This window comes from Diospyros lotus, chromosome 1 (genome assembly GCF_014633365.1).
Source record: "Diospyros lotus cultivar Yz01 chromosome 1, ASM1463336v1, whole genome shotgun sequence".
Lineage (NCBI taxonomy): Eukaryota > Viridiplantae > Streptophyta > Magnoliopsida > Ericales > Ebenaceae > Diospyros > Diospyros lotus.
In genome coordinates, this window is record NC_068338.1 from 33,399,057 (window position 1) to 33,419,640 (window position 20,584).

At 33.3% G+C, this 20,584-nt stretch overlaps 1 protein-coding gene across 1 annotated transcript; it reads left to right on the plus strand.

Annotated features, from left to right (window-relative positions):
- Window positions 1–16,946: 16,946 nt before the first annotated feature.
- On the plus strand, window positions 16,947–19,029 carry LOC127812871 (tryptophan N-monooxygenase CYP79A68-like). Its single transcript, XM_052353400.1, has 2 exons — window positions 16,947–18,010; window positions 18,361–19,029. The coding sequence occupies exons 1-2, from the start codon at window positions 17,024–17,026 to the stop codon at window positions 18,991–18,993; spliced, it is 1,620 nt and encodes a 539-aa protein (XP_052209360.1). The 5' UTR covers window positions 16,947–17,023; the 3' UTR covers window positions 18,994–19,029.
- Window positions 19,030–20,584: the final 1,555 nt, after the last annotated feature.

A 20,584-nucleotide genomic window follows, 5' to 3' on the forward strand; every position in this document is an offset into this window, starting at 1 on the left:
AGAAGAAAACGGTCAGAATGCGCAAGAGATTTTTTGCGCAAATATTTCGATACTTAAGTCAGATACTAAAAATGATAAAAGTTGTAGAGCAGGATTTTCACCAGTATTAGAGATGTACATTTTTTGAAATGAGTGACTAATTATTTATAGAGGAATATAGAGTAATACAAAGTATCTCAAAATTAGGATTCTAGTAGATAATGTTTATCTTAATTATTCCTAGTCTAGCTAAAATTAAGATTGTTTTAGATAACATCTATCTTTTATTGATAATATTTATCTTATCCTCTTTGGGGATAAAATTCTTAGTGAATGATTGTCTGTGATTTTCTTGAAAGGATTTTCAACTATCCGATTTATCAAGTTTACATGTTGTGTGGGATCTCCCGCATATTTGGGAGATTACTTTGGCTCTGGTGTAGCCATTGCACACCTCATGGCTGTAACATGTCTCGTGGCCCGTGATTGTCACTCTCCTTGTTATCAGTCGTCTCATATTTCTCGACCCGGGTAAACATGACAGATTAATAATAAACAACTAAAGTGTTGGCAAAAAAAAAACAAATAAAACAAACTCTAAAGCTACGAGCATAAGGGTTTTAGTCTCGTAAACTAACAAAAATGAAGTTTCTTCTACGGCTGTTTGTGGAGTGATTTGGAAGACTCATAGTACGTATCAAAGTTCATCTACCCCTAATCCCTTTGTTGAATCTAGTCTAATTTTAAAATGTGAGCACTCAAAAAAATATTCATTATTTTATTACTACCCATTCCTTTACTATTGTTATTGTTACGAGATTTATTTATTGTAGGCATAAGAGTATGGGCAGACCCTTTTTACCATAATTTTATATCAAATTTGCACCAACTGTCTAGTTAAGTGGTGAATTGGTTAATTTGGTCCGTGCTCTAAGCACAATTTATACATAATTTTATATCAAAATCCTTTACTTTTCTATATCCGTGCTCTAAATAATATTTCATACATAACCAAAAATCATACACACGTAACGTGCAAGCTCTTAGGAGGGCTGGGGGTTGAAATGGTCCTTTTTAGGAGTGGCCCTAGTTTTTAAGGTGTGTGAATATAGGGTTTCAGTTGACTTTTGTGAATGTATAGATAGATAGATAGATAGATAGATCGATAGGGGTAGAAACAATTAGGTATAAACAAAACAGCAAGATGTGACCAAAAAAAAAAAAAGAAATAAAATAAGTAAAAAAAAAAACAAATGTATACTTAGCTAAAAAAATAAAAATAAAAACTAAGAAATAAGATGTAAGTTTTGAAGGTGTGCTATTTACCTCGAGATATATGTATCATATCAAGTAACATTGAGAACTATTAATGACTCGCTCAATTGACAAATGATGATGGCTTTTGGGACCGACCACCACATGTCATCTCTACAGCTAGACCTCGAGAATAGAACCTCAGACTTAATGATGTCGGACATCAGTGATAGAACTTGTAAGATAACGGAGTGGCGGGGCTAGGGTCCCCGGGGTAGCATTCAACGTTCAAATTAGTAGAGTAAATGCATGTCGTAATAAATGTAAGAGCTAGGGAGCATTTTATACCTGATGAGGATCTCGATCAAGATGGAATGGGTCTCGCGATCCAATCCAGATCTTTCGAACTCCACACCGGATTGTTGATTTACCACATGTCAGTCTCTCGGGCAATTCACGTGGCCAGCGAGGCCACTAACACGTAGGGGTATTATTGTAATTTTAGATAATGCCACGTCAACAAATAATATGAAAGTGTTAGAGTGACGTTCTCACACATTACGTGGTAATTGATTTACTAAATATACAATATTAATTATTAAATGCTAGAATTTTTTATACTTATATCTATTTAGTAAATCTATTCGGCCTCAATATACATTTTTTCTAATTAACATACTAACATCTTATACTTTAAAAAAAAAAAAGCGTTATATTTTTATAAAAATAAAAAGGTGTATGTATTTTCTTTTTTTTTCCCTTAAACATTATGTTTTGATTATGTGTTAATATATATATTGTTGGGTTTTGTGTTTCCTAATGAGATCCAAGACAATGACGATGGTTCAGGTTAGCTTCATAGACTTCGGTCTGGAATTGAAGCAATGATTCAACCCACTTATTGGCAGCCCATTTATAGAAGTCTGGCCATAAGCCCTTAACCCTCCATTTGAAGGAGAAATGGGCCTTGACCCATTTGCTCAAGGGAGGGAGGAAGCTCATGAAGCCCAAACTCATTTCCTTTCTTACCCTAAGCCCACAATATAAAAGGGATTTTTTTCCCTTTTGTGCCCTAGGTGTGGTGGCCGATTGTGTGCTCTCTCTTGCTCCCTCTCTCGGCCGAATCTCCTTTCTTTGATGGCGATCCTCTTGGGTTTTCTTTCCTTCTCTGTCAGATGCTTCTTTCCTTTGCTATGTGCCGCATTTTCCTTGTGCGTGGTGGCTGTTCGTCAATGGCGTTTGCAACGCCTATTTAGTCCAAGTTGCTGTCTTCTCTTTAAGGTAAGTTTTTCAGCCATTGTTGAACCCATATCTTTGTGATTTCTCGCTATTCCTTGGGGGATCCTACTGTGTGTGGAAGCTTGTGTGGCTTGGGTGAGGGGTGTCAATCGACCGAGAGATTTCGGGGTTTGAGGGCTTCGATTCTTGGGGATTTTGGGCTCCTTTGTGGCTTGGTGTCCCTATTCGTTGGCGTTACCTAAGTGGTGATTGAACGAACCTAGATCTGAGCCTTGTAGCAGTCTTCGTGACTGCCATTGTTGCTAAATAGAGAGTTTAATTTTCTACTTTGATTTGTTATTACATTCGGTTGTTTTGGTTTGATTTCGATTGAGTTCTAACCCTTTATTTTGTAGAGCTTTTTTCACAACATATATATATATATATATAACTACATGTAATTATATTTATACATTAACTTTTTTTATGCTTCATCAACCCTACCTGACAGTGGGGTGAGGGTTGAGTTTTCTATTTGTATATAAAAGTGTTCTTTAATTAAAATATGAACTTTCAATTTCTCATGACAGTCTAGTTAGTCCTCTGTACCTGTTTGTAAGTTTGGGTATCGTAAGATTTGATTATATGTAAGCACTTGCATTTATTTGTTAAACCAAGGCTCGAGTTTCGACCCACATTATTATTTGTCTTACTCGATTGCCCAAGAAGGTTGGATTGCAGTCGTAAAAAAAAAAATGAGAATTAAGAAGATGTGAAAGAAAAAAAAGGGGAGAGTTGAAGAGATAGTCAGAAAACTAACACGTCAATGTGCATATATAACCCTTGCTGGACTGATGCTTAATAGAGTAATTTTATACGGTTTAGAAACACATTTAAAATTATAAAAAAAATTATAATTTCATAAGATAAAAACATAAAAATTCTAAATAAAAAATAAACGGATTGGCGATGCAAAATCATCAACCTTTCACGTGCTATGAAACAATTTAAGGAGCAGACCCACAACTTTAATGTCCTCCACATAAAAAAAATTAAAAAAAAAAAAAAAAGATGATTATAGAACTTTAATGTCCTCCACACGTTATTGAAAATTAATTTATCAAAAATTAAAGAAAATAGAAATAGGTGGGCCCAGTCAAAGTGGTACCTTAGAATTCTTGTTATTTACGTTTCAGTGAACAAAAAGGTTTGCCACTCAAAAAATGTGGGCACTGTCCTATGCTCCAGTAACGGATCGCTTGCTTCGGTATCCTTTTCTACAAGTACTTTGGTTTTGCTCCACGTCGCCATCACACTCCTCTACGTGTCACTCTATTACACAGCGTCATGACAAAACGATTTAGATTTATACATTATTATTATTATTATTGACGCCCAAGTCAAAAACAGTTAAAATATTGGAGACCAGATTTATAAACACAAAATTACCCCCATCAATCCCTATAAAAATTGTACTTAATGATAATATATATATATATATATATAGTATTAGACACAAAAACACTTTTCTTAATATAATTTTTTATAATGAACCCATCATATGATATTTTATAATATTTCATGCATCAATCAGTAAAATGTTTAAAAAAAACTATTTAAACATCAAAGACTTACCAAAGATTGAAACAAAAAAATTTTTTGTCATTGGTATTAAATTTGAACCCGAATAAAATACAACACCAAAGATTGAATCAAACCTCAAAAGACTGAACTAAAGTGTCACAATGTCAGTGCAGAGAGGCGAGCGACCCAGTCACCCAGCGAAAACAAGAGTTAGAGAGCTAGATCAAGTAGCCATAGATGCAACCTCCCCAACTACCAATCGAGAGGCGAGGATGAGCCGCTAGCAAACAAGTGAGAGGCGAGAGTGAGATAACGAGCGAGAGCAAAAAAGCGAGCAAGCAAGAAGCAAGGACGAGGGTGAGGTAGCTAGCGAAGGCGAGGCAGTGAGCGAGAGCGAGATTGAGGGTGAAAGCGAGTGCGAGAGAGCCAAAGAAGAGAAGAGTTTGCATAAGGCAAAGATTGGGGGTAAGTTTGGAAAAATTTTATTAGCCCCCAAAATTAAAAAAAATTATGAGTCCTAAGCAACCACCTCTCGGGCCTCACTATAGATTAAACTTCAGGCTAAGGTTTATCCAAAGGTCGCCATCCAAATTAAAGGCGAATGGCATGGCTTCCTGTCCATGAAGAGTGAATAAAATTGATGGTCCAATTTATGTTGTTCCTATTTCATGGTTTTAAACATATTAGTAATTAATCATATAAAATTATTTATTTAAAATTTGTATAACAAAGTGATAGGTCATGGTGATTTTTCTCGACATCTTCTTAATTTCGTCTCTCTCTCCAATGACATCTCCTCAACCCTCTCTATGATTGTATATTCTTTGGCGTCTCTTCTCTCTCTTTTACATCCCTTCAACTGTCACTCCCTCTCTCGCGTGCTAGGACACAATTTAAGGAGCTGGCCCACAATTTAAATGTCCTCCACAAGTTTATTGAAAATTAATCTATTAAACAGAAAGGAATTAAATATAGGTGGGCCCAGTCGAAGTGGTACCACATAATTAATCGTGAACCTTTCACGTTTTAGCGAACAAAAAGGTTTGCCAATCCAAAAATAGGGGCCCCGTCCTATGTTCCGAAAACGGATTGCTCTGCTATCCTTTCCTACAAGTGCTTCGGTTTTTGCTCCACGTCACCCTCACGGTCCTCTATATTCCACTCTGCAGATTTCAACAACAATTTTTATTTTATTTTTATTATATTATAAATAATTTATTATCCATTATAATTTTATCTAAAAAATTATATATTCGAATAACACTTCCTATTCTTCTCTCTATTTGACTTTATATTTTATTTATTTATTAATATACTTCAATTTTATTTATTTTATCTTACATATAATTTTCACTACTATAAAAATTTATTATTTATTTTATAATTTAATAATAAATATTATGATATTAAATATTAATAATATTTAATACATGTTTAAATCAATTTACTAATATTTTTAAAAATAATTATTTAACAAAATTATTTGAAATAATTCTATAATAATAAATTTAAAATTTTAATATGTTAAAATTAAAATTTCAACAATGATCATATTCCAACGATTGTATTTCAACGGTCATATTTCAATGATCATGAAAAATAGGCATCAATACTAAACACAATAACAATTGGATTAAAAGCAAATCAAACAAGCAAGGCCAAAAAAAAACAAGGGATAAAAGGAAAAAATACATAAATTTCAAATTAGATATTCATGAAGTTTACTTAATCCTAACTTTATATATTAATAAATAGAAAAGATATATATATTAATCCCAACTCCATTTACAAATATGGGAACTTTGCATTTTGCTTTGTCTCAATAATTTTGAGTTTGAGAGCTTTGTAATATTTAGCTTGAAGGTTATCCATATTGCTAATATGAATTCCAATAATTCTTTTTTAATAAAGTTGTTTGCACTCTTCCCTTTTTTTTTTTTTTTTTCTATTTCTATCATATCTCTTTCCAATCTTAACATCACATTCGTTTATTAAATTAATTACATTTCAGATTGCATTCTCTTTTCAGTCATTTCTGTCAATGTGTTTTCGCCCATGGCTTAGCAATTTGTTTACTATATTTATGAGCACAATCTTCACTCAAATTTATATATAATATAAATATCTAATTAAGCTCTAGAAGTAACTCTGAAATTGTATTGAATTTCAATTTTAAACTTTTTAAAAATAAAAATTAACCACTCTAGCAAAATTTGAACTCATATCCCCTGAATAATAATTAAATTTTTAAATAATTTAACCACTACATAAAGGATTATTTTATTTTAAAAAATTAAAAATAATTATAATGGTTAAATGTTACCTAATGAAGTTTCATTTAATTTTTGTGTTTTTTTTTTTTTGTTTTTGCCCGTACATAGTAGCACAGCTTACCTCTCTACTTGTGGGATATATAGCCACGCCTAAATGTGCAGTGAGACAACAATATTCTTTAACATCATTTTTGTTAACATATTGGTTTAATTTGTAACATTTTTAATGTTATGGTTATGTCATGTGATGGTTAAGCCGGCCCTAATTTAAGAGATTATTTGACAATTTTCAAAAAATTACACCCCATACCCCAAAAACTTAAAATGTAGTAACAGTACTTAATCCTTACCATTAAACAATCTAGAAAAATTACACCCCAAAAAAGGTTGATTAGACATGACAATCGCATACCATTCATGGGAATCGCAAACCCTAATGACTAATGTCACCACCAAATGTTTGATTTTCTTAATTTTTCTATAATTAAATCAAGATGACGTGGTGCAATGCGACAAGAAATGTGTGAGAAAAATTAATGAATAAGATGATTAATTTTTATGATGAGGTGTTACTATAATTTATCAAACTAGAAGGACGGTTCCTTAAATTTAACCCTAACTGAAGGATGGATTGTGCAGTTTATTACCCACATGTTTTTATAAGAATTATTTTGAAGACAAAATATTTAATTTTGCATTTGACTGAAAAATTAAAAGAAAAAGTAAAATATTTATATGCTTATAAAGAGTTTTGTCATAAGGCTCTTGCAATTTGAATGAAAAAGTAAAAGAAAGGGTTCCACACTGACACTAATTAAAATTTCGCCAAACTTATCTATGTTTTGATTATAATGTTGTTGTAGTAGCACTTGAATTATTTAAATTATTATTTATAGAACTTGAACTTTCGTCATATAATTTTATTTATTTATTTATTTGTTGTTTTTCTTCAATTGTTATTGTTTGTGAATTTAAGTTGTTTATATTAATTATATTATTGCTGTTTAATCTGTTTTTAGTTTGTGTTTGTATATTGCATTTGCTGCTACAATTTGGTTTATTTTAGTATGATTACGAATAAAATTTAATGATTATGATTATTCTTCCGTTACAAATATAATTAATTATATGATGATGCGATGCAATACAGGTATGATTATTTTAAAAATTACAACGATTAAATTTACATATCTCCAAGCCTTTTTGGCATACTGGGTTGGCTGACTAAGGCCGTCTCGTCTCCAATCGGTCATCATTTTCCTCGTCAAGCTAAATTATTAACTAGGGGGACAATCACTATCTACTCTAACGCAGCTCCCCATCTTATATATTGCTTGCCATCTAAATAGCGAACGATAAAATCCTCATTTTTTTTTTGCTAGCCCAATGTTTACAGCATCTCCCGCCATCTCTTCTCACAACAATCACCACTAGAAGAGAGACATCGCTGTCGTCACAAGCGAAGCATGAATCTCCGTCGAAAAAGATGAAGTAGCATCATTGTAACGTTTCATTTTCTTAGAACGCGCATTAGCTCGAGATTTCAGGAATATTTCTTTTTTTCAACATCATACACACAATATAAGTCTCTCGATATACATATCCTCGTCATAATCATTTTCCGACAATCCCGATTATACATTCTTAGCATATCAAAATTTAAAAATTAATAGACTAAGACAAGTATTATCAATCATATCAGCGAAAGCAAGATCGAAACCTCAATGATAAATAACCGACAAATTCCTTTTACAGTTAAATAACCAAATCGATGTTTCACATGAAAATATCAAAATATTATATAACCTCTGAATATCGTAACCATAGACAAAGACCTACGAAAACTAAACATAACAGCTACATCTCGACGACATCCTTTCCCTTGGCACCACTACTTTCACTTGGAACGTTTGAATATTCCAGAGACATAGTCCAAATTAAATGTTGAATCATCTAAGTGAGAGTTAAAAAATATTTTCATGAACATGTGCAAAATCATGTATAAAACCGACAAATCATGAAATGTTCCAGCCTAAGAAAATCTCATACATAGCACTTAGCCCTAACTAGAGAAAATGCAATCTCTCTAAAGGCGACACGACTACATCGACACATTGGCAAACACGATCCTGCTTAAGAGGGATAATCTCGACATATAAACCCGGGAATCACCCCATTATCATTGTTAGGCATTACGCTCATACTCAAAAGCATTCCAAAACCTAACGTAACCCTGACCCCAAGAGTATCACATCAACACTATCCCCGGAATCAACTACATATCGGTATTAATGCTATTGCTCAAAGGAACCTGAGATGGTGTCCACTCTCAACCCCGCCACTTAAGCCAACAACCGAAGTGGTGTCCACTCTCAGCCCCGCCACTTGAGTATAGTATGGTGAAGTCTGTCTCAGCCCCGTCCCAAGTGGGTCACATAACATTAATCCTCGCCACGCATCCCGAGTGATGTCACTCAAGGGCCACGTCACAGGTTAACAACCCACGTCCCACATGGGCAACACATAACATGACAATGCCGAAAATCATATCATGCACGTAATATCCCATATCTGTGTGAGGTCACCACGTAATTTGGATGAGTTTAAAATATCAAAAAATGGGTTTGATAGTAAAATAAATCGCCGAATCAGCTGCCGGGAGTACCCTGGAACCTGGGTGTCTAAGGAAAATAATACGACATTGACAAGCGTTCCGAGATAGGATTTATGGTATTAAAAGAAATCAAAATCCAGACGATTTTCGGTACAGCTAAGATTCAGGCTAAGAAACCGAATGATGGTAAGAAATTCTCGAAAAGTCAACGGGACCCCGAGTAGGGTTATATTAAATATAAGAAACAACCCTTAAAAGGCTTCAAGCATAAACATAAGGATTTTCAGTTAACATATGATCCTACGTATAATCAGGCCCAAGTGTAATTTATTAATTTTGGTCGAAGGAGGTCAAAATGATGATTTTTCTGAATTTTTGGGGGTGGAATGAAAAGTTTAGATCTTATGGGGCTTAGTGGAATAGTTGGATAATTCAAGGGCTTCAGGATAAGGGTTAAAATGCAAAAGAAAGTTTCAAATGGGTCAAACTGTAATTTTCGAAAACCTGCATAGGCATGGCCGATTTGGCCGCAAATTTGGCCAGAAAATCCAGAGAAATGGCAACCCAATCTCGTCAAGGCATGGCCAAGGATGGTCCAAGAGGCATGTGGAAAAAGCTATGGCAGGAGATTGATGACTGCACTCCCACCCTGCCATTAAAACACAAAACAAAACACAATAAAAATTTTATATATATTTTTTTGTTTAGGTGAGAGGTTTATACTCGTCAGTGTACGAGTGCAGTTGTAGTCCAAATTTAAATTTATATTTTCTGAATGAGTCCAGGTCGTCCACTGAGAGATTTATTTATGGCAAAATAAAAAGAATGTCACACAAGCACACACGCATTTGGATAAATTGGCAACAAGGTTTTTTATGGTTTTTTAAACAACAGATACTAGGAAATAAATTAAGGCAGTAATTGAAATAAATACTTTAAGTGAGAATATAAAATTGGATAGTACTTGAGTTAAGACAATTTCAGTGCCAACCCGTTGATTCTCAAATTTTAGCATAAAATATTAGCAACATTAATTTAATTTCAGATATGAGGGTTTGTTATTAAATGCAATTAGAGATGATGATAGTTCTAGATTAAGCAATCCCCATACATGATATGCGAGATTCTAATTTAAGCAACCACCATAAATTTAATTGTAATTAATACACAAAACAACTAAATTAATCATCCGGGTTTGGGTATGATAGCGTTTCCAGTTCTAGTAACTCTCATACATGGCATGAAAGCTCTAAGTTAAGCTTACGCTCCAATCCAAACCTAGTGATTTCTCAATAATTAAGATACACTCATACTGAAATTTAAATTAATATTACTTATTTAAAGTGCAGCTTTCTTTGGGAATCATTGGCGTTGGACACTGTCCTTGCCTTAACCCAAGATTAGATTTAGCTACTCATTTCCATTTAAAAGTTAATTGACATGAATTTAAACGACGTAATTTAAATAACAGAATTTAAATGACAAGAAATTTTAAAAGCATAAACTAACCGGCCATTTAAGAGGTGGATAATTAAATAACAAGAATTAAAATTGCAGAAATTTTAAAGGCATAAACTAACCGTCCATTTAGGCGGTGAATAATTAAATGACAAGAATTAAAATTGCAGAAATTTAAAGGGACAAATTAACCGGCCATTTAGGCGGTGAATAATAAAGTAATAATAAATGACATAAGAATTTAAAAGAAGAAATGAAGGAAATAAGATCACAAGAGAGAATACTAAAGAAAAGGGGAAAGAACAAGAACAATTCTCAAAGAGAGAATTATAAGGAAACAACTAAATTTTGATTCAAGAATAATAATCACACTTACAAATGCAATCAAGTGATCTATTTATAGGTCACAAGATGCAATACAAACCACACAATTTCAATTATTCAACTAGACATAATTATATCTAATGGGCACTCACACACTTAAAGTTAAATAGATTTTAGCTATAATACACACCTAATATTAAATAGATTTTAGCTAAAATACATACCTAATAAAGCATTCATAAAGTTAAATGGATTTTAGTTATAATATCCACCTAATAGTTAAATGGATTTTAGCTAAAAAACACACCTAATAAAGCTCTCACATAAAAAATAAAAATAGATTTCTATAAATTGGTTTTTAATCTTCATTAGGATTAAAAATAATCCATGGGCCTTCTCCAAATAATATCTTTCATGGGTTGCTCAAATTGGGCCTTAATTCTTCATGGGCTTGAATGCTTCATGGACTTTAATTTTTCATGGGCTTGAATTCTTCATGGGCTTGATTTCTCCATGGATTTGATTTCTTCATGGACTTGAATTCTTCATGGACTTTAAGTCTTCATGGACTTTAAGTCTTCATGCCTAAAAAAAAATAAAAATAATTTAATATTATTAATAAATTATATATTATATATATGTATTACACATGGCACATATATATATATATTATATTATATTATATATATATATTACATGCATGCATATAATGATGTATATGTATTATATATAATTTTATATATTATTATTATTATTATTAAATTTTACTTTAAAATTTCATTTCATTCATTTTTCAATTTAAACTTGCATATAACCATAAAATATATATTAATATCTAATTTAAACTATTTTTAAGATCAAAAGAAGGGTATAATTATAACAAAATTTTTATAAAATTAACCACTAATCAATTGGCCACGTGGGGGTTGGTTTTAGCTTATAAATAGTAAGGGATTTTGGCTGATTTTAAAGCATCAAATTGCTCGAGCTTGAGGGTGAATCGAAGGAAGCCAATAAGGGGCTTTTGATCCTTGAGTCAAGAGGAGAATTTTTGAAAATTTTCGTAGGTTTTCAAGGTGGTTCGAGGGTGTTTCAAAGACTGGTCAGAAATGTGAAGCGGTCCGCCACGCCGCACTTGTAACTGCCCGATCCGGGGCTTTTCCGGTGTTCTTTCGACATGAGATGTTAGATATGAGACCTAAAAACCAATTCTAGTGACACAAAGTGACTCGATTTTATAGTTCTTTAAATATTATTTAAATGGCAAGTTTATGTTTTATTTAAATTGCAATATGGTTTAAATTATAAAACATACATGCATTAGTATAATAAAGAGTGGATACTATTCTTAAGCGTTAAGAATACGAGTTACGGATAATCCACAGTTCGTTATACTATAAACATGTTCCTGGCCGTAGAATTCCTAATCTGGATAATAGCAACTCGTAAAGGTCAGCACATCGTCTTCTTCCTTATTCAGTATGAGATACTGAAAGATAAGGTTTGTGAGTCTCGTACCATTCTATATGAGATATAGAAAGAAGATGAGTGGGTGTTCGTTACAAGAACGAGTTCACTGAACGAGACTGTTAACATTAAATCACATGGGTTATTTTTCACGGGTCAATGATTTAATGTTAGCTGCGATTTGTGCAACTAGTCCTTAGACTTGAGATGACATGGATATCTGTGTATTGGTGGATTAGGATATCAACGATATTATGTGGTTATTCTAATCAAGGATAATTATACATATCTATGTGCCTGATTCAGTGATACATGAGGTATGTGTGCATCAGATATGGAATCTATCACCTCGAGATTTATGAGGAAGATATCTTATGCGATCCAGTAATCACTTGACGATAAATCTTTGGTCGAGGTAATATGACGATGGAATTTGTTCCATACGGATTGTGTCATAATTAGTCAAAATTGATTTTAGATTTGGTCATATGACGAGATTAAGAGATTCGACCTACTGACCATGATCTCATATCTTATCAAGATATAGGATGATAGAGGGACCGTATTGCATGGTAACGTAGTAAAAGGTTCACAATACCCGTTTCACAATAAATTGGGTAATCATGACATATTGTTAGATGTCACTCGTGATTTATAAGAATTAATTGTTGATTATTCTTGTTACCAATTTATTTGTGTACCCAGAAAATCCCATAAAAAAAATCACTTTCAAAAAGAAAATAGATAAATTAGTAATTTTATAATTACTAATAATAGTGTATTTATTTATAGGATAAATAAGAATAATTAAATAATTATATTGTGAATATAATTGTTTAATCATTAATTGGGTTGGGCCTTTTGCTAGCACATTAGGCTTGGCCCAATAGCACTATTGGATTCAAGCTAACTTAAATTATTTGGGTTTGAACCAATTACATTAAATGGAATGGGCTTGAGAAGCCCAACCCATTTAATATATATATATATAAGCTCTCCATCTCTTCATTTACTTTACTTGATATCTTCTTGAATCACTTGAAGGTTAAGAGAGTTTTGAAGAAGTGTTCTTGAATCCAAAGAGGTAAGTTATAAATTTTTGTAAAAAATTTCTTTGCTTATCGTTCTCTTTGAAATTCTTGGATAGAAGTGATTTCAGGTGGACCGACTCGGCATTCTACACTTGGAGGATTAAACGACAGGAAATCTAACGGTGAAATCGGATTTCATCAAAAGAGGTAACCTTTCGTTTTTGTTTCTAATTAGTTAACCATAATTTCTGAAAAACAAGATATCTGCAAACTAAATTTTTAATTTCCACTACGCATATGATAAGATTTATATAATCCCAACAGGAGGTTGGTGCCATCTTGATCAAACAAAAGAAGACTTTTAAGTGATGTAAGAAAATCTAGCATCAGAGTCTCGTCGACGACTGAAAAATCAAAGAAGACGACTAACGCGTGACTGTCACGCACCAGCCAAGTCCTCCAAACCACACACATGCGCGTAGGGGCACGTGACAAGTCCATTTATTTTAGAATTTTTTTTTATTATTTTCAAAAAATTATTTTATGTATTATTATGTAAAAATATTTGAGAAAATATTCAAATTGAGCATAATTGTTAACCTAAGTTGTTGTTAATTGTTTTTTCTAACATCACTCAACCCTCTAAAATGCTAGGAAGTGATTGAAGATATGAATATGATCATGCATGGGCTCATGAGTGAATATGTTATTGACATTGTTAAATGTGCATGATGTTTATGATGTGTACATTCCTATAAAGGAACATGTATGTTATATTTTATGTGAGCATCCATGAGCATGGCATGGCATTATGATTTGTGCCCTATTATTATTATTTTGATGCGGAGGCTATGTTCCGCAAATGGGGAAAGAAAATGATATCCTAAAGAGCGTCTAACGCGGATGAGGTGGCCATAAACTCGGTAGGCGATGCTCGAGCCAATGAGTGGCAAATTGACTTTGTATATATATGTATACATCCATGCATATGAATAAATAGCTTTGAGAGCTAATGTGAATTAAGGGCTTGAGAGCCGATGTGAAGTATGAAGTTTTAAATATTCATGAGAAATGAATCGATGCATAAAATGCATAATGGTAATGGCATGGGAATTATTTTATTGATGGGAACTAAATGGGAAATGCTACCCATACTTTTAGAGTAGGGTTTATTTCACTTTGAGTTATCCATGCCTTAACCCTATTGCTTCATTTGTTGTAGCATATGGTTGCTTATAGAATGACTTTATTAATGAGAATTGAATAATGGGTTTAAATTGTATTGGAGAGTCGGGTATACTCTAGTTGTATCCATTCCTTCATTCATATTTCCAATATTATATATATATATATATATATGTTTACTTGTTGAGCCTTATGGCTCACTTTGAAATATGGGTTGATAAACCAAAATGAAGTATTTTTTTTTAGATGTTATTATCCAGTTTAGAAGGCATGAACCCAATGGGTATTTAGATGTTGGGTAATGGTCTTTCTTTGGCTCTAAGTTATTCATGCCTTCATGTATCATGTTATGGATACTTCCTTTGCTATATACTTGCTGAGCTTTGTGGCTCACGTTATTTCTTTTGTCATTCCAAGTAATGGAAAATAGTTATTTGTGAGGCGAGTTCTAGTTAAATGTGTACAGAGATGTCCCGGGGTCAAAGATTCATGCGTGTATGTTGAGGGCAAGAATTTGAGGGTTTATTTTATTTCTAAAACCTTGTTGCCCTTTATTTACAAAATGTATGGGCAGTAAGCCCAAGATGTTGATGTAATGAGTGTTATGTAATTTATTTTGACTTCTATTATTGGTGAGTAAATTCGAAAAAGAAATTTCTTGTAAATTTGAATATCTGTGTCCATTTTGAATGGACCTTCTCTCAAACTTCCTGTGCTAGCGGAAAAATTCGGAGCAGGTCCTGACATGTTACTTCAGACATCAATCTCAGACAGGTTCATCGACTTGGGAGTAGATAGTGATGATGTTGTTAGACTTGCATGTTGAGAAATTTTGAATTTTTTATTTGATGAAATTGAGAAAAAATTTAGTGCATGTCGTAACTCATACCAACAATATAGAAATGTGAAAAGTAGAGTATTTTTGTAGGCTCTTGTACATCTCTACTACTTGAGAAATATAATAAGTTAAAAATAATGTTAATAACAATGACTATCAATATGATATTAATAATTACCAACAAAAAGATAACGATAGTAGTTACCTTATCTTATTTTATTGTTCCACTTTGATTTCTGCCATCTATTTGGCTATAGTATCCTTGAAATTTGCTCACATAAAGTTGATTTGTAAGCTAACGATGCATCACCAAATTGGGAGTTCAATCAGATACAAACTCTTTATATTTGTGAAAATAAGCATGAACTATTTTCCAATACCTTCGTTTCGTTTCATCATTACTATGTGTAGCATATGTACTAATACGTACAAGCATCAAATCCTCTTGCTTTCAAAAAAAAATTGTTCATACCTTTCTTTGAGTGTTGACTTTGGATAAATTATGTGTAGCATATGTACTATGTGTTGGCTACGGCGACGACGACGAGCAAGTTGTTCGACGATGGGCACAAATTTGGAGTTTGTGATTTTTGGAAATATTTTATTTATTTGTGTATTGGGTGAGTGATATTATGTATTTGGCTATTAATTTATATATTTGATTATTTTATGTATTTGATTATTAATTTTGTATATTTAATTATTGATTACATATTTAATTATGTGTACTTGACACATCAGCTATCACATCATTCGTCACGTTAGTTAGGGCACATGCTTGCTGGATCGAGAATAAAATTAAAACAAAAGTGAAAGTTCGATGATCAAATTGAAACAAATATAAAAATAGAATAAAATTAAAAATTAATCTTAAATTCAAGATATATTAGTTTATTTGAACAAAAAAAAAAAAGTGTTTAAAAGGGTATGGTTCGCACTCCTCGAGTATAAAGTAAAGTTGTTTTACAAAATAATTAATGGTTCATAAAAACAATGAATATTTATTGTACTTGTTTTTAATGATAGAATAATTTTATTAATTGATGATAGATATATTGTATTTTAAAATATTTTATTAACTAATAATTATATTTATTATATCTAAAAATAATAATTAATATTATTTTATAAATGGCTAAAATAAAATATATAGATAAATATATCTTATTTTTAGACAATATTTATTTATCACACCTTACTTTTAGTTACAAAATGATCTTATAATTGATAATGAATTCATGGTGTTTTATAATATTTTATCAATCAGTAAAATGTTTAACACAGAAAAAAAAACTAATTAAAAATAAAATGTATGCTTATAAATAATGTTTTTAATTACTTATTGCGAAGGGCATTGAAAGGAAGGTTCATTCACCAACGTGAAAAATGGGATATGTATCAAACTTAAAAAAGCAAGTTTGCATGGTAATAAATTTCTGTTGTTGTCTTTAATTTATATCATCTGCTCACCCACTCCATCGATCGGCTGGCGTTTATCCACACGTAGCTATCCAAATCAAGGACGAATGGCTTCCTGTTGGTGCAGAGTGAAGAAAAATGATGGTACAATTTATGTTGTTCCTACTGGATAAGTGGGCTTGATTCGACTGTGATTTCCAGAAGTTAATACGTGCTGTTACTCTAGTAAATCCGGCGCTCCACAACTTGTATATAAAGGAAGCCTGCGCAATTCTGGAAACGCAGGGTGCTAAGTGCAAAGTGCTAAGTGCAAAGGCTACCCGCTGGCAAGAGCAATATATAGCAGATAAATTTTGTTGTCCATCTTTCCCAAATTGAAATGGCCGGCAGCCTCGCAGCAGGCAATGGTAACGGCGTTTCAACTACTCCCTTCTTCATTTGCTCGACTTTTCTCTTCATGGCCTTGGCTTTTCTGATCTTTCACAAACACAAAGCCAAGAGAAACAAGAGATCAAACGAGGCCGCCTCGCTTCCACCGGGGCCAAAACCATGGCCAATCGTTGGATGTCTCCCGGAGATGCTCACAAAAAAGCCCACCTTTCGGTGGGTACACAAATTAATGGAGGAACTGGACTCTGAAATAATCTGTGTCCGCCTAGGAAATGTTCATGTCATTCCCGTCACTTCTCCTGAACTCGCTTGTGAATTCTTGAAAAAGCATGATTCTGTTTTCTCTTCCAGGCCGATTTGCTTATCGGCAGAGTTGACAGGCAAATATCTTACAACGGCTCTTACGCCATTGGGAGATCAATGGAAGAAGATGAGAAGAGTCCTTGCCTCCGAAGTTCTTTCACCGGCGAGATTTCGATGGCTCCATAATATGAGAGTCGAAGAAGCCGATCACCTTGTCCGCTTTGTGTACAATCAAACTCGCAAAAGTTCCATGATCGGTGGTATTGTGGACATCAGAGTCGCAACGCAACATTTCTGTGGAAATGTGATAAGAAAGATGATTTTTGGGAAGAGATTTTTCGGTGAGGGAAAGGAAGATGGCGGGCCCGGAGTGGAGGAAGAAGAGCATATCGATTCTATATTCACCATTCTTGACTATCTCTATTCGTTTTGCATCTCGGATTATATTCCATGGTTGCGAGGCAAACTGGACTTGGACGGCCATGAGAAGATCATGAGAAAGGCCGTTAGCACATGCAGGAAATACCAAGATCCAGTGATTGAAGAGAGGTTCAGAGAATGGCAAAAGGGTACAAAGGAAGAGAAAGAAGACTTGCTTGATGTGCTTCTTACCCTAAAAAATGCACATGGTAGCCCATTACTTTCCCTTGAAGAAATCAAAGCTCAGATTGTGGTAAGCATCTCTCCCCAAATTGAGAAGTTGTACTCGCCAAAGAGAGGAAAGAACACACAGAAAAGGAAGAAATTGACAACAAAAATATAATTCTTAAACAGGATAAGATGAAGGTGTTAAAAAGAACATGGATATTATATATAGTAGAAATGGGTAAAAGTATAAAGTTCCCCTATTTGGTGAAATTAAGGTTATGATTGTTACTTATATAAAAGGAATTAATTCCTTAATATATACTCATATTTATTGCCTAGATGATTAATATTTACAATACATTTGCAATAAACAAGACTATTTATAATAACCTGTGCTGATTCTCGATCTATATATATGTTAATCCATGTTGGCAGGAGCTGATGATAGAAACAGTGGACAACCCATCAAACGCCGTGGAATGGGCACTTGCTGAGATGTTAAACCAACCGGAAACAATCAAACGAGCCATTGAGGAATTGGACAGAGTGGTCGGAAAAAAAAGGCTTGTCCAAGAATCAGATCTCCCGCATCTCAACTATGTCAGAGCTTGCATCAAAGAATCCTTCCGCCTCCACCCCTTGGCACCCTTTAATGTCCCACATGTCTCTGTTGCCGACACAACCGTAGCTGGCTACTTCATCCCAAAGGGGAGCCATGTGCTGCTCAGTCGCCCAGGACTAGGCCGGAACCCTAAGGTCTGGGAGGAGCCGCTCGAGTTTCGGCCGGAGCGCCACATGACAGAAGACGGCTCTGAGGTGGGGCTCAATGACCCGGACTTACGCATTCTGTCATTTAGCATTGGACGGCGTGGATGTGTTGGTGTCACCCTAGGATCCGTCATAACTACAATGTTGATGGCTAGGCTTCTTCAAGGTTTCACTTTCAAATTGCCACCCAACATTTCAAAGATCGACTTGAAAGAGTCCGCTGATAATATGTCCCGGGCTAGTCCTTTGCTCGCTCTTGCAGAGCCCCGGTTGCCTGAGAACTTGTACCTTTCAGTCTGAAAGATACATCCATATATATAGCAGCTAGCAGGATGCAAGTCCATCTTTCATTCTGAAAGATGCATCCATATATATAGCAGCTAGCGAGATGCAAGTCCATGTGGGACCTTTTATTGTCAAAGTTAAATAAATAAATCAAATTAAACATATATAAATAAACGTGGGATCTTTCGTTGAATTCTACGTTACAGATCGTGTAGTTTTGATAAGATAATATTGCTCTCGATCTGTGGTAAGATGGGTATTAATTGTTGCATTACCTTTTGAGTATGGGGGTATAATAAGTTAATGTACGTGTAAAAAATAAAAAGCAAGAATACAGTTTAATTAATTAACACACAAAAATTATGGTGTAGAAATTAAAAAAGTACGTACACTACTCTTCAAATTATAAACCCTCAACAGATCAACTAAGAGCACCATCAATATATGAAAGAAAGCCGGAACAAGCTATATATGATCCCTCTTAGAAATAATTTAAGAACTTTTTTTAATTTTACATTTACACCCATATTATTCTATGACTTTTTCTTTTTAACCATTAATTACAATTAATTAGAGTTTTGCACAAAACGCGCAATCTACATCAAACTTAATTGACATGCAACAACTGAAATTTGAACATTAAAATAAATTTGCAATTACAAAATAGAGCTTAGTTAACTGCAAGAATTATAAAAAAAAAAAAAATGAGGTACAAAAAATTAATACTAAAGAATAATCTTTTAATCCAACCACCTTTTAATTTTTCTTTCAAGATTGTTTGAATTTTATTCGGGTTCAAAGTAAACTATCCATCCAATTCATTAGTATACATTTTAATCAATTTCAAACTCAAATAACTTTTAATCCACTTGTTAATTTTTATCAAACTTGGATCCAATGAATTCATCACACCCTCCTCTACAAAACCCAATATTGGGTTTAATGTAATTCACTTTAATTTCGTCCAATTTTACACTCAAAGTCAGCTCCTTTTAACTTGGTAAAATTGGTATATTTTACAATTTTCATCAAATTAATTTAGGTCTATTCCTTTATAAATTTACGTTTTTGATTTCCCTTCGAAGCCTCATAATTTGGCAAATTACTACCAAATCCCCTTTCAGGTTTAGTTTAATATAATTTGAAATTTATTTTTAAATATCTAAAAAGTTCAAAAAAAATTTAAGTATTACATCAATGACGTGGTCGTTTTGATTACGTAAGGCAGTTAACGTTAAACAAATCGACCTAAATGCGCATTTAATATTTTAATATACAAAATTAAAACATGATTGCATGGCCCACCAGACACCAGAAATATATTATTCAATTGATTAGCAAGTGACTGCAGTGCATTGAAACGTCAACCACCCTTCCCCCCCAACTATCCCATCCTATCCACAGATTAATAGTACGTACTATATAATAGAGGTTCATGTAGAATAAAGGTTCATGAACAAAAAGTTTATATAAAATCGTACGAGTCATACCATATACAGTGGAACCAGGATGGATTCACACTGTGAATGATCGATCATGCGAGATTCATGAATTAATTCCCAAAATTAAAAGATCGATAATAAGATTCATGCATCTACAGTCAGGT